Source organism: Corvus hawaiiensis, chromosome 9 (genome assembly GCF_020740725.1).
Source record: "Corvus hawaiiensis isolate bCorHaw1 chromosome 9, bCorHaw1.pri.cur, whole genome shotgun sequence".
Taxonomy (NCBI): domain Eukaryota; kingdom Metazoa; phylum Chordata; class Aves; order Passeriformes; family Corvidae; genus Corvus; species Corvus hawaiiensis.
In genome coordinates, this window is record NC_063221.1 from 30,890,478 (window position 1) to 30,905,644 (window position 15,167).

The window sequence follows — 15,167 nt, forward strand, 5'->3', positions numbered from 1 at the left end:
GAATCAGCAAACCAGGCTGTCCTGGGCATCCAGGTGGTGGCACTGCCTGGATTGTTTCCTGTGCCCCAAACTGTTGGATACAACAATGATCTGGACCGGGATTACAGTTGATGAACTCAGCAGAGAAAGGTGAGAGAGAAGAAAGAAGAAGCAGATGTGTGACTGTGCTGCTTAATTTTAAAAATCAATCATCTGTCAGACCTGCAGCTAAGTTTTCACCCCAGTTTTCCATCCAGGTGTCAGAGGGGAAGCTTAAATATCATTCAGAATGTCTCATAATTATATTGGCTTTGTCTCTCAAAGCCAGAGAGAACTAATTTAGAGTGGAAATTAAAAATGACATATGCATGGTTTGGTCAAAATAACGATGATGGGGAATTAGGGAGCAATTTGTGAGTATATTAAGGGAGGGAAATTATTTAGAGCAAGGTAAGGGCTATATGCAATCAGATGAAATTACCAGTAGAAAAAGTAAAACAGGAAGTTTTAATTTTAGTTTTAAAAATCTAGGAATCAGACCTGACACTGAGCTCTGCTGGGCTGCTCAACAGCTCAGCACAGGATGGCACAGAGCCTCTTTAAGGGGACGATTTGGGAATTGTCCCCACACTGTGGATAATGAGCAGGTGAAGTTGTTCCAAACGTGTGCTGAGTGAGCATTCTGAGAGGTGCTGCCCTGTCTTGGCTTTACCTCTGTACTGCTTGTGTGGCAGGTGCATTTGTTGATTAAAATAATGATTATATCGATGGAAACTGAGGTGGCTGCTTCATTAGCCAAAAAAATGTAACACACAGTCCAAAGCCCCACAACCACCACGGGAAATGAACTTCCAGTCTCTCGAAACTGCTCTGCAAACATCTCCCTTCCCTCCTTCACTCAGTTACTGCCCCTGAAAGTCAAACCATGAGCCTGGAAATGTCCACGAGCCTGGAAATGTCCACAAGCCTGACTCTGCACCCAAATCCCGGCCTTCCGACGTCACCGATGGTGTTCCTAGGCACAAGCACACCTGGAGTTTAGCTAACACAAGGAATGAGGAATTACCTAACGTGGATTTAGACTCTCAGACTGTAAAACCCTTGGATATAAATAGTCTCCTCTCATGTTTGCTGAAGCAGATTGCAAAGCACACACTGGGCAGGGCAGACCTTGGTTGGGATGAACGGCCTCGGTCATGGCACTTCTGTATCATATTGAGCCAGCCTGGAGCAGCTGGAGCCCTGCCCTTGGAGCTCATTCCAGTCTGGAATCCAGTCCCAAGGCCCAAACACTCAGAGATTTCACCCTGTCTCAGTACAGCCACGGGTTTGACTGCCCAGCACCTTCCAGCTGCCTGTGAAGCGACTCCTCGGCCAATGACTCGAACCAGCAGCGTAACACAGACTTAATTAAACACTTTATTAATCAGCCAAGCACTTCCACGACCTCCGGGCACCACCCACCTGGATAAGACTCTCATCTCACACAAAAGAACCTCTGTAGTCCTGAGTGTCTATTAACTGCAGGGACCTCAGGCAGTGTTTGTTGAGCTAAAGTTCACATGGCAGAGCTCTGGGGGAAATCCACCCATGTTCAGTGGGAATGCAGTATCCCAACAGCTTCAGAGCTCTGGGGATCACACAGGCCAAGGAAATTAATCAATATATTCGCCTTCAGAATCTGAGCCTTGGTTCCTTGAGTGGGCAGGCACACATGGGTATTTTACCTGCAAGAGAAATCAAAACGTGTGCAGGAACAGAGCACGTCCCTGACTGCTGGAATAGACACCATTCCTTCCATAATTCATATGAGTATTTAGGGATAGTGACCTGCTGTAATAGTGAATTCATGCAGCAGTGTAAAAAAAAAAAAAGAAATCAAAAAATATTGCAAGACTGCAAAAAAAAAGTGGTTTTGTGGGGTTCAGTTTGGTTTAGTGTTTGACAGGCCATGCTCGGGAGAGGCAGCAGCAGCTTGTCCTGGGGAACCTCAGCTTTTGAGTGCTCACATTTGGGGTAATTCACCCCAAAGCCCAGACCTGGGTATGGCTCTAAGTTATGAAATTAATCCTATAAAATATCTTATGTGAAAAACTTTCCTGCTGGCAAACTTTTATGTATAAGCAATGTACACCCTTTATGTATAGACTGGTCCTGGAGGGGCCAGTTTAAAGAGCAGAATGCAGAGATCTATAGTATTTTCCCACATTCCAACTTTTTTTGAGCGTGGTGCTCCCTAAACCAGCAGTTTTGCAGCCTTAACAGCCTCGGTGACAACTATTATTTACTGCTGTCTCCACGGGTGTGCTGGTAGAGCCTTTAGGCCGGGATCCGATGGGAATTCGCGGTGGAATGCCCGGTTTTTGATGCGAAAAGCGCGGGAAGCCTCCTGCGAGGCCGCTCTCCCTCACTGCGGGCCGGGCCCTCGGGGGAGGGGGGGGGGGGGGGTGGGCAACGGAGCCGCCGCCTCTGATTGGCTGAGCCTCTCAGGAGGCGTGGCCACAGCGGGACCAATCCACCTCCCGCCGGCGGGGGGGGTGGAGGGTTCTCCCCGCGCAAATGGTACAGCCCAAACCCGAGCCCTTTGGCCGGGCCGTTACCAGCGCCCGCGCGCGCCCAGCCAGGACCCACAGCGGGCTGCCCGCAGCGCTGCCTGATGCGGCGGCGGCCTTACGGGGCCGGTGGCGGCGGCGCGCCGGTGCCCAGCCGCCGTCGGACTGGCTACCGGCTCCCGGCAGACGCCCCGCCGCCGTTCGGAATGGCTTTTAGCCGCCGGTCTCCCCCGGCGGCGCGCTCGGTTTTCCGGCGTTCGCGAGGGGCGGCCGCCGGCGGGGCGGAGGGGTTGCAGCGCGAGGCGGGGCGCGCGCGGGGCGGGGGGGTCCTCGTCGGCGCGCGGAAAAAAACGCGCCAAGTTCGCTGACGGTGTCCCCGCGGTCTCCATGGCAACGGCGAGCGGGAGCGGGGCCGGGATGTAGCGGTGAGTGAGGGGGAGCGGCCGCACCGCGGCCTCGGGCCCCGCCGGCCGCGGGGAACATGCGGGGGGCGCGGGGGGGCGGCCCGAGCCCGGGGCGGGGGGCGGCGGGTCCGCGCTCGGCCCCCTCGGGGAGTAAATGGCGCCTGGTGTGCGCGTGTGTGTGTGTGTGCGCGCCAGGTGTGAGCGCCCCGGCCGCGCCCCGCAGGAACCATGCCCGGCGTCCTGCCCGGCGACAGCGCCAGGGCCAGCCCCTCCAAGAAGAACAGGCTGTCGCTGAAGCTCTTTCAGAAGAAGGAGACGAAGCGAGCGCTGGATTTCACCGAGGCGCAGGAAAATGAGCAGAAGGGCGCGGAGTTCAGAGGCGCCGAGATGTGAGTGCCGCGCGGGAGAAGTTTTTGTGGCGATGTTGTGTCTGTCTCGTGGTGCTCCATCCTCCACTCCTTTCGGTTTCGTGTTCTTGCATAAATAACGTGCTGCAACACGCGCTAAATTAAATTAACGTGCGCTTATATTAAATTAACGTGCGCTTAAATTAAATTAACATGCACTTATGTTAAATTAACCGTCGAGCCAGCTTAATCAAACTGAAGAAACTAATTACTGCAACCAATTTCTGTAACTATTTTAAGAAAGCAGTTTTGACCCACAGGGGATGTTTAGTTGGCACAAACTTTGGGATCACTTGCCGAAGTTACTTTTTAAAAACTTATTAATCACCGTAAACAATTTCTGATAATTCTTTTAAGGAAACAACTTCGCCTCACTGGGTGTGTGTAGTTGGCACAAACTTTGGGATCACTTGAAAAAGTTGCTTTGCTTCAAGTTGATATAAGTAGTTATTGTGTGCCTTAGCTATTTATATTATTATTTACATTAATATTTAATTTTCTGCAAGGTGAGCTTTAATGAATGTGTGTTGGATCTGAAAGGTTGTTTCTGCTGCAAGGAAAGGAATTGATTGTGGGGCTGGCTGTCATTCAGTGGGGCTTTTCAGGCCCTGAGCAAATCTACCGACTCATTTCATTGCTGGTGAGGGGATTTAAGTGGGAAAAAGAAAATTGTGGTCAGTTAAAAATAGTTGGAGACTTTAAAATTTGGTTCTGTTGCGTCATTACAGTGTATTAATCACTTATATCAGCGATTAATAATAATGATAATCAGTGTATAGCATGTCAGGTTCATTGGTTTTTGGGGGGGGGGGGTTGAAAATTTTTTTTTCTGGTTTTATGCTTTTGCTTTGCATCCAGAAATGTAGCGGGGTGACTCTGGAGCAGGGGACAGTGATAAAAATATGTTCTAGGCACATTTTTTCTGCCTTATGAAGGAACAAAAACCATACAAAAGTATTTAAATATGAAAATTTTGGTCCTTTAAATCAGTCTCCTTAATTGACGTGTTGGAACTTAGAGCAGATTTGCCTCCTGCTTTGGAAACCTGTGTGGTTTTGGGTGGGTTGCTGAGGAGTCAGAGGTGAGGAGTCTGTGCTGGAGTGCCCAGAGTGAATTCAGACACACTTTGCCATGATTTTGATCTGCATTTCTCAGTGCTGAATTCTCTAGGGCGGCTCTGAGGTGGGGACGGATGAAGGAGTGGTTTTCCAAAGTGTTTCTTACCCGGATTCTCTGTTTCACAGTGACCAGGTGGTTCCTGCAGCACAGCCCCCCTCCCTTGTCAGCTGTGAGAAAAAAGACAACATGTTGCCTTTTGTGGGCTTGAACAACCTGGGCAACACCTGCTACCTGAACAGTGTCCTGCAGGTGAGGCCATGTCCAGGGGGGCTCAAAAAGGGAGATTTTGGTTAAGCACACATGGGTGAAATCAGTTTATTCTGAGTGCAGTATAAAGGACATCCAATTACAGTGAGGGAAAAAAAGATGCTGCTGCAGGAAATGTGTGCACTGTGGTTGTCCTGATTGGGTAATTCTTCAGTTTCCATACTCAGGGCTCCTCCCTGCTGTGAAAAATCCTGGATCTTTGTGTGCTGTGCACAGCCTGGGGAGGTGCACAGCTGTGTGGATTATAAATGTGCATTTATGTGTGGAATAACTTCTTACTCGAGTTATTCTCGTGTTTTCAACTGTTGCTTTCAGGTATTATATTTTTGTCCTGGTTTTAAAACTGGAGTAAAACATTTATATAACATTATTTCAAAGAAGAGAGAATCTTCAAAGGATGAAGGAGAGCAAAAGGCAGAAAAGGTAACAGATCCCCACGTGTTCTTTATTTGTAACCTTGCAAGTGAGGCTGCCCTGAATGTAGTGAAATTTTAACTGATTTCTGTTCTTAAGAAGCTTTTCAGCATTGTTTTCTACAGTGTTGCTTCAGGTGAAGATGTATTTGAGTTGTTTTGAACTTTAGCACAAGTTTTAAAGTCTAACAGAAGAAATTTGAGAAAGATACCTGACCATGCTTCTGGCATTAAGATAATTATGATACAGTGTTTGGAGTGGATGCAAATGGGAGTTTGGGCAAGGATGATTTGGGATTTTAAACTAAGGGCTAATTGGGCTTTTATGTTTGTTTCCTACCTGAAAAAAACCCAAAATATTGTCTGAAATCCACCTGCCTCCCATACCAGACAAAAAATTCTGTCAAATATAGAAAACCAAGGGAGGGGAGAAGAGAAAAAGTGTAGCTTGTTGTGACAGATGAAACTGATGCAAGTGTTTTTACTCCTATTACATTGTTATTGCAGGGAAGTTGTAAAGAAGATCCCCTGGCAAGTTACGAACTCATCTGCAGTTTGCACTCCTTGATCCTTTCAGTTGAGCAGCTTCAAGCCAGTTTTCTCCTAAACCCAGAAAAATACACGGATGAATTGGCCACTCAGCCCCGGAGGCTGCTGAACACCCTCAGGTACAAATCACCTTAAATGCTGACAGAATTTTATCCTGACATTTCCAGGTCGTTACACTGCCCAGCTTTAGAGTCTGGTGAAAGGTAGATGGCCTTAAATTTGGGGTGACCTTTCAAGAAGTAAGATTTTTGTGCTTATTGTTACCACCATGATGTTGGAAATTTGAAAATAAATTTGGATTTTGTAAGACTGTAATGCAGAAGGGCTTTAAAACAGTGCTTGGCCTTAGCTACAGAAGTGTTACTGAATTATAGAGGGGTTTGGATTGGAAGGGACCTTAAAGCTCATCCAGTTCCACACCCTGCCATGGGCAGGGACACCTTATTCTAGGCTAGGTTGCTCCAAGCCCAGCCTGGCCTTGGACACTGCCAGGGATGGGGAAGGATCCTCTTTGGAGCTGAGGAGCTCCACTGCTGGATGTGTGTAAATCCTTAAGGCTGAACCTCCCTACAGCTCTGTGACAGAGGTGACCTCTCCCTAACCCTGGAGAGGATCCTCCATGACTTCTAAATCCCTAATTTCAATCTCAAGTCATGTTCCCCAGTTAGCAAAGGATGACAAACCCTCATTCTTTGCTCCTTTCCTTTGCACAGAGAGCTGAACCCCATGTACGAAGGGTACCTGCAGCACGATGCCCAGGAGGTCCTGCAGTGTATCCTGGGGAACATCCAGGAAACCTGCCAGCTGCTGAAGAAGGAAGAGCTGAACAAACTGCCTGTGGAAGAGCCTGCAGCTAAACTGGAGGAAAAACCCAACCAAAACTCTGAGAGCAACGGCCCTGTCAGCCCTGCTGAGGAGGAGGATCCCAGCTCGGGCAGCCACGGCGGAGACGTGGCCGAGGAGAAGCTGCTCAAGGGAAACGGGAAAAGGAAAAGCGACGCCGAGGGTGGGAACGCCAAGAAAAAATCCAAAGTATCAAAAGAGCAAATGGCAGCAGAAGAAAATCAAAGACAAACCAGGTCCAAGAGGAAAGCCACGGGAGAAAAGATGGAAAACCAAACGGATGCCATTGCCAAGTGTTCCGGGGAGAGCGACAGCACCAAGCCCACGCAGAAAAAGTCGCGCCTTAGGTTAAACTGGTTAAAATCTTCCTGCAAACAACCCAGTATTCTGTCCAAATTTTACAGTCTAGGAAAGTTAACTACAAACTTGGGATCCAAAGACCCAGGAAAGGAATATGACTGTGAGTTCGAAGAGTCAGCTATCAAGTGTGAAAATGGTGACAGTAAAGAAGAATATCATGAACCAGCGTCTCCCATGGAAAGCCATCATGGAAAAGGAACTGAAAGAGAACCAAAAAAGGAAGGTTGGTGCACAAGTGGATGGGCTTAAAATTAGTAGGATTAAGAAAGTACAATGCGTGGGAAGGCAGCCTTCAGACTGCGCAGCCTGCAGAGTTCTAAACACAAAATTAGATTTTTCAGGAATTGAAGACGATTTTTAGGAAAGAGAATTTATTTTTATACGTGCTTGTAATTTTTTTCTTTTAGAACTTGACCTGTTTAGCTTAGATCTCGAGGCACTTCTCTAACATTCTGTAATCATTGTATAATATATATAAAAAAGGCAGAATATTACCAGGTTTGTATTTACCACTAGTTTTTGTCATCCATAGAAAGATCAAGTGGATTCAAGATGTAAAGGGATATTTCTGTGAGGAGCAAACAGAACCAAACCCCACTTGCTGTGGCTTTACAAACAATATCCTCTTTTTCCCTTCCAGTGCCTTAATCTTTCCATATTCCCAACCTTCCCAAGAACTAGGAAGGACTCAGGATGTATTAAAGATCTAATCTATTTAGATCTAATAGATACCAATTAGAAATGCTAATTGGCTGGCAGGTCTGGATTTTGTTTATGTCAATGAAACAAGATTGTCTGTTCAGGAAAGGGCTTCAGTTGGAACCCAGTACTTACTGATTTGAAACTTTCCACCTACCAGTTTTTATAAAAAATTGAAGGAATGAAGAGTCTTTTGAGTTCTGCATTTCTCCTGTAGATTTGGCCAAAACTGGCCACTAAATTTAGAAAGGAGGACTAAGAATAAATAGAAGCCAGGCGAACCCAGTGTGGTGCTCCTTGAGGAGGCTCATGGTCCATGCTAAGCACTCAGAGCATTGATGACATCCCAGTATTCCAGAATGTGACACTTGTCACACTTGAAGTATAAAACAAGAGCCCAATCTTAGAACAGAAATTAAAGTTTGAGGGCCACAAGACAGAGGGGTCCTCATTTCCTTACAAGCAGGTGATACCATGAAAACTGCACGTGATCTGTTTTGCTTTTTAATTCCTAACTGAGATCCTTAAAAGGCCGTGGCTGTAACAGTGATTTTCCAAGAATAACCAGGTTCTGAATGCCTTTGGAATAAAGTGCACCTTGCTCAGGGATGTGCCATGTACTTTCTCCAGGTACAGAGCTGGCTGTCTTTGAGCTGGTGGAGAAACTCTTCCAGGGCCAGTTAGTGCTGAGGACGAGGTGCTTGGAGTGCGAGTGCTTCACGGAAAGGAGGGAAGATTTTCAGGACATCAGTGTCCCAGTGCAAGAAGATGAACTTTCTAAAACTGAAGAGAGTTCTGAAAGTAAGTAATTTCCCTCAAAAAGGGTTGTGAGGTGTGTTCCTGCCTCAGCCAGCTGTGGGGAAGGACAGTGCTGTAGTTGGGAAGGAACACGGCTCCTGTTTGTGCTGGCTAAAATTAGAGGTTGTTATCTCCTGTCTTGATTAACTTTAGACTTTGGAAACACGGTGCTGATAATGTTGACAGATCCAGATAATATTCAGATTGTTCCAGATCTCAACACATAGCATAAACTGCCTACAGTCCTTCACTTAGGCACCTGTTTTCTTGCTTATGAACAGGTATTTTCTTTGATTTGAGTCTTCTCTTTCTTCCTGGATAAGAAATCCTGCTTTTTCTTAATTTTACAAGAAATACTTACTTTAAAAAAAAACAAAAAAACAAAAAAAAAACCAAGAATCCAGCTTTTTTCCTTAATTATTCTAAAAAAAAACCATTTAGTATTTTTGATTGTTGTTACCTCAATAACATTTGCATTATGTTTGTGTTAGTCCTGTGGTCTCTCTCACAAATTTTATTGATCTATATGTAGTTTTTTAGATATTTTCAAAAGGAAGCCTGGCAAAAACACATCTTGAAATTCAGAATTTTAGGGGAATTAATTTTAGTTGCCATGGACTTAATTTGGAGCAGCTTTTCCTGCTTTTACTCCCCATTTTGCTGAAGGATTCAAATGAAAATGTGTGGGGTGATGTTCATACGTGAAGTGCTGCCGACAGCGGGTGTTCCTGTCAGCAGTGTGAGGGTGGCAGGGGAGGCAAAATGCAAGAAGTGAGAGGGAACTTTCTGGTTATTTTGGGGATTTGCCTTAATAAGTGAAATTCTGGTCTCATACAAGCTCTCCATTTCTAGACATGGCAACAAAATTCTGTGATCTGAAACAAGCTTTGGAAAAATCCTAATTTTGGGTAACGAGATCCATTAAGCAACATTTTCATCCCTTCCTGAAATGCTCCAAAGATTGAAATATGTCACATATTTCACACATACTGGGTGTTCCTTGCAGTGTTGCAGGTTTGCAGTGGTCTGAACTTGCCATATTTTGTTTTGTTGCTCTTCTGGCGGGATGCATTGGAAATGTAAATATTGGCATCTCTGTGAATGCAGCGATTCTCTTTTCTAGTTTCTCCAGAGCCAAAAACAGAAATGAAGAGTCTGAAATGGGCAATTTCCCAGTTTGCCTCAGTGGAGAGGATTGTGGGAGAGGACAAGTATTTCTGTGAGAACTGCCACCACTACACGGAAGCCGAGCGCAGCCTTTTGTTCGATAAAATGCCCGAAGTGATCACAATTCACTTGAAGTGCTTTGCTGCCAGTGGCTTGGAGTGAGTATGCATTGCCTGCCTTACAAAACAGGGTCCTGCAGCAAGGGAAGTCTTATCTCAAGAGCTGGAAATGCTATGTAATGTTTCCAAAAGATTTCCAGATTGGAATTAATTTAAATTGCTGGGATGCAGCCCCCAATGTCTTTGTGTTGTTACAGGTAGTGGCAGAAATTACCTCCAGAAAAAGTGACTTTTAGGAGACTCCTGAACAAAAAATTTTTAGCTCTACTCTTGCAACAACCTGATATCCTGATATTTCTTAAAACTTTATTCATTTTAAATATCCCCTGTGAGCTCAGAGGCAGCTGTAAGTGCTTTACCAGAACAAGTAATGGAACAAATCTGTATTTTATGGTCAGGTTGTTTCTACCTGAATGTGAGTACTAAAAAGATGAATGTGAGTGGGGAAAAAAAAGATAATCAGGCGATGAGACACTTTTTAAATAGCCAACACTCATTACCCCAAAACTGACCAATTCCTTTAAAAATACTGTGGTGTGTACCTGAATGTGAATACTAAAACTTTGGGGGAAGAAATTATCAGATAAACATTTTAAAGAGCTAATACACCAAAAAAATACCAATTACTTTAAAAACACCATAGTATCAGCATCACTGATACTCAGTTACTGAGTAATCAACTTGATGTTACTTGTAGCAATCCTTATGTTTTGAAAGAAATTGTGAGAGTTTTTTATCTTTTTTTTCATACTTAAGAACTTAGGGATTTTCTTTGGGATGAGAGGAAACAAAGAAAAATCCATCCTTGTACTCTACAGGAATATCCAGGTTTCTGACAGAGTAGAAAGGAAATTTCCTCTGTCTCTGCAATGTCTTTCCATACAAGTCCAGAATCCTAGCATACAAAATTGTCTTTCCCTTGACCTCCGCAATATTTGACTTAAATATTGATTTGTATATATTGACTTACAGCTGCACACTTAAAAATCGTCACTGTTGAGTAGGAAACATGAAAATTATCTTCCATTTACTCCTGTATTTCCTACTTGTTTCCATGAGGAAGGATTGGCAGGTTAATTATCATCCCTCTCCTGCCTCACTGACCTCTTCTGTCCTGGCCAGCTTCAGGTGCTTGCTCCAAACCACTCAGACCAATTTCCAGGTCAGAGTGAATCCAGCCTCTTGTGGTTTTCCTCATGTGTCCTCTCAGTCATGCCATACATTTTCTGCCAAGGGCTACCAGCCAGAGATTAAGGAAGTCAGAGTGGAAAACCTGATGTAGAAACCTGTGGTGAAGCGGAAACCCTTCTAAAGAGTTTCCTGATTTTTGGGTTGGATGTTTTATCTTGGACAAAACCCTGTCCTTGCTAAAAGTAGCAACAAACTCTTCTAGTGGCTTTAAACTTAAATAAGACAAGAATCTTGAGAGAACTTTTAGCTCCCATAAAAATTTGGAAATCTGATCTGCTCAGTTCTCCTCTACTGAGTTCTCTGGTGACTGAGTTGTAAATAAATGAGAAATGAAGGGTAATGTAAATATTTACAGTTAATAGGGATTTTATTCATCTTTTCTAGATGCTGCTTTTCAAAGTGTTTTGGTTTAAAATAAAGCAGCCAGTGTGAAAATCTCCTTGCCTGGAGAAGAGTAATTCTCTGGCAAGTGTGTGTGTGTATGTGTGTGGAAAAATGCCAGGCCATGTGTGAGCAGGCTGTGAAGCTGTTCAGAAGGAATTTGTTACTTGCTAACATGTAATTAAGCATTTCCACTCTAGAAATTTAACAATTTGTGAGAAAATCAGCTTTTTGTCTTGTGAAATTCACTGCAGTGGGTAAAATGTCACTAATTTATGGTCTCAAAAGATGTGGCTGCAGAAATCAGGTTTGCTGTGTTTGAAGTGCATCAGCCAGAGCAGGCAGAGTACTTGGCATGCAATTTTTCTGTCTTCAGATTCTTATCATTAAGAAGAACAAAAAGCTATAGGAAAAGATTTCCTCTCTTATTTCCTCCTCTCCAAATCTTTCTGATGCTGGATGTCATTGAGAAGAAAGGTAGAGCCTGCTTTTTCCTGTTTTCTGTGAATATGAGTGTCCCAGTGTGCTTGAGTGGAACTGGATTTCTGATCCAGGGTTATCAGCCAGCAGTTCTGTGTTTCTTGACTCTCTTCTGAATATCTCTATTTCTGGCTGCTGACAATAGGGATTTTCAGAAGGTTTAAGTTCTATTATTCCTGATTCTATGCTCTTCTGTGTTCCTTTTGCTGGAGTGAAACGTGTATGATAAGAGAGGTCTGAAGTGAGGTTTCACTTAAATGGAGTGACTGAGGATCTGTGTGTGGTGTCAATGTATTTATTTCTGTGGTTCTGAACAGGAATGAAGCAGAATCAAAATTAAATCCAGGAAAACAATAATCTGTCACTGCAGTTATGCCATGGCTGCAGTTTCCTTGGATTTAAGAGCTATTCTTTGCTGAATAATAGCAGTGAGCTCTTTGGAACCTCAGTTTTACAGGGCTTGTCTGTACTCCCCAGTATTTTTCCCTACAACACCCTCACAGTTGAGTAAGACTGAGTCATCCCTGGAATTTATTAGGACATCACAACCTATAGTTCAATAAAGGGGTTAATTGATCTGGGCTGATGCAATGTGTAAGTCATCAAGAGCACAATCATTCAAGGAGGCTGATGCACAATAATGAAATCCCAACACTGAGCCTCTTCAAACTCTGTAGAAGATCCTTGTAATGAAAGGACTTTTCCCCTCCTGGTAAATTTGTGTGCTATGAACAAAATACTGAATACTTAAGAATACTAGAGGCTTTTCCAAAGTAAACCAGCTAGAGAACTGTTTGAAAAAACAGAATACCATAGGACAGCTAGTGCAGAATCCCACGAGAGCACCACTGGCACTGCTACAGTGCACTGAGAGCTGAGGAAAATTAGTCACAATCTCTGAGTGGTATTAAAGCTACTTGAAAGTAAAATAAGTAATGCTTTATTTAGTAAATGACTCTTTCAGGAGGGGAAAAACCAAACCCAAGCCTGCTTGGTTCAGCCTTGGCTGTTGAAGAGGTTTTCAGTTTGTTTTTAAACAGGAGGGTGAGAGAGAGAAAGGAGGTGTTTGTGCAGAGGTAGAAGCATGAATGATAACAATCAGCTGAATTTTTATCATCCCTATTTAAAAATTTATTCTTAGCTGCTACTAGAAAAAGGGGATCTCTTAAATAGTTAAATCTTACAGCCCAGAAATGGTTAAATTTTAACATTACAGTCATAAAAACGCCTTTCCTGATCTGGGGTGCTTGGGATGCTGGTGCTGAGCCAGGGAGCAGTTCCCATATCCGTACCTTAGAGGAGAAGGATACGGATACACCTCTGGGCCACCTAAAGTGGGGGTTTTGGGAGCTGCTGTGGCACGAGCTGTAACCTGTGTGTGTCCCTTGCCAGGTTTGACTGCTATGGGGGCCTGTCCAAGATCAACACGCCCCTGCTGACACCCCTGAGGCTGTCCCTGGAGGAGTGGAGCACCCGGCCCACCAACGACACCTACGGGCTCTTTGCCGTGGTCATGCACAGCGGCATCACCATCAGCAGCGGTCACTACACGGCCTCAGTGAAGGTCACAGACCTGCAGAGCCTGGAGCTGGACAGGGGCAACTTCCTCCCCGAGCCCGGCTACGCCGCCCTCAAGCCGGAGCCGCTCAACGAGGAGGAGGCGCGGGCCGTGGCCGAGGACTACGACGACGGAGAGGTCTCCTTCAGGCTCAACGGCGCCGCGCCGCCGGGGAAGGTGCTCAGCAAGAAGAACATGGAGGCCGTGGGACTGCTCGGGGGGCAGAAGAGCAAGTCTGACTGCGACCTGTACGTCAGCAAACAGCCCAACCCCGAGAAGTTCCTCAGCACAGCTCCCGAGCCCCGCAGTGCCGAGCCCAGCGGCAGCGCCGAGCCCAGGGCAGAGCAGGGTGAGCCCCCGGCGCTGGCAGCACACGGACTGGAAAACAAAGCTCTCTACGTGCTCCAGAGCCTCAAGGAGTACGAGGGGAAGTGGCTGCTCTTCGATGATTCCGAAGTGAAGGTCACAGAGGAAAAGGACTTTCTGAATTCTCTTTCTCCGACATCGTCATCTACATCAACTCCTTACCTACTGTTTTATAAGAAAATTGTAGAGTGATGCTGGACTTTGACTGTAAATATTCGGGATTTGCATACACCTCTCGCTCTGATTTGCGTCAAACTACCTGGAAGGAACGGCTGTTTGTTTTTTGAAGCTACTGATTCTTCATCTTTCTGGTCTTTTTTCCTTTGGTGTCAAGTGGCTCAACTTGAATTAACAAAACATGACATAGGACTTGACTCACACCATAATTTTTCTGCTGGAGAATAGTGCTATGACCTTTTAGAAATACCAGTTTGTATAGATCGCAAGCGATGCCTACAGCACCCAGTAGTGGTTTTAATGCAGCTCTAGGTCTCAGACATGCCTATTGTATTATTAGCTTTTTTTTTCTTTTTTTTTCCTTTTTTTTTTTTTTAAATAAAAGTTATTTGTATTCATACCTTGGAGTAAATGTATATTAACTAGCAAATTTCATCAGAAGTTGTGTATTTTTGTAACTTGGGAAGTAACACTTCATATTTAGTCTTTGGGTAATCGACGTGGTTTATTCTCCTGTTCCAGTTCTTTCCTGTTCCTTGCAACTTGAAGCACAAGGAAAAGGGGTCTTGGAACCTTGTCCAGTGCATTGGAGGGAACTAAACTTGATGGAAGTGTTTGACTGGTCTAATTTGCATCTTGGTGCATAGGTGTTAATGAGCAAAGTGTAAATAGGTGTGATTAATACTTCAAAGCAGGGGCAGAGTGTAGTGTAATTAAAATAATTTTGTACTTTGAAGAGTGAAGCCCTCTAATCTGCATCTCTGTTTGGGGGGGGTTGGGAACTTAGTGGTGACCTTCTAACAGTTCATTTGTACCTGGAGCTCACTGAAACGTGGGGGAAGAAGAGAGCATTTGGCTTTGATGCTTTGTTAAGAATGTATATATGAAATAAAAAAGTTATGATCCGCATCTGCGACAAGCAGCTCAGCCTGTTGTGTTTGGAGAGGGGAAAGCAGAAAGGGAGAGGGGTTTGAGAAGAGTTACAAAAAGGTTGGGAAATTATCTTAAAAACCCAGAAGATTTAAAGTGCGTTCAGAATAACATTCTGTGGGTTTCAGCTGATTCTTGTACAGTATCTCCTAATTTGAAGGCACTTTTTGACTAGTGAGGTTTAGGGGAAACATACTGCAAAACCAAAACCATTTGCAGTAAATACTAGAGATGAAAATCCCAGATTGTCTGTCATAGAACTGAAGGTGACTCCTAAAAACTTGTAATTAAAATCTTAACAAATACAACTCAAACAAGGGGGATTGTTCAGTGGCCCAGGACGGATGGAATGGCACCAAGTGTTGCTGCAGGCTGTGAGTATACCCTGGATAGATTTAATCTTTTTCC

General features: G+C 44.6%; 1 protein-coding gene across 2 annotated transcripts; it reads left to right on the top strand.

Annotated features, from left to right (window-relative positions):
- Positions 1-2,837: 2,837 nt before the first annotated feature.
- On the top strand, positions 2,838-14,738 carry USP1 (ubiquitin specific peptidase 1). Of its 2 annotated transcripts, none has more exons than XM_048313332.1 (9): positions 2,838-2,956; positions 3,131-3,324; positions 4,587-4,710; positions 5,044-5,151; positions 5,649-5,809; positions 6,404-7,116; positions 8,223-8,393; positions 9,514-9,715; positions 13,121-14,738. In XM_048313332.1, exons 2-9 carry the CDS (start codon positions 3,164-3,166, stop codon positions 13,842-13,844), a joined length of 2,364 nt encoding a protein of 787 aa, XP_048169289.1. In that variant the 5' UTR covers positions 2,838-2,956; positions 3,131-3,163; the 3' UTR covers positions 13,845-14,738. The 2 variants fall into 2 exon arrangements, with proteins under 2 accessions (XP_048169289.1, XP_048169290.1); XM_048313333.1 differs by having other exon boundaries at positions 3,159-3,324.
- The last annotated feature ends 429 nt before the right edge of the window (positions 14,739-15,167 follow it).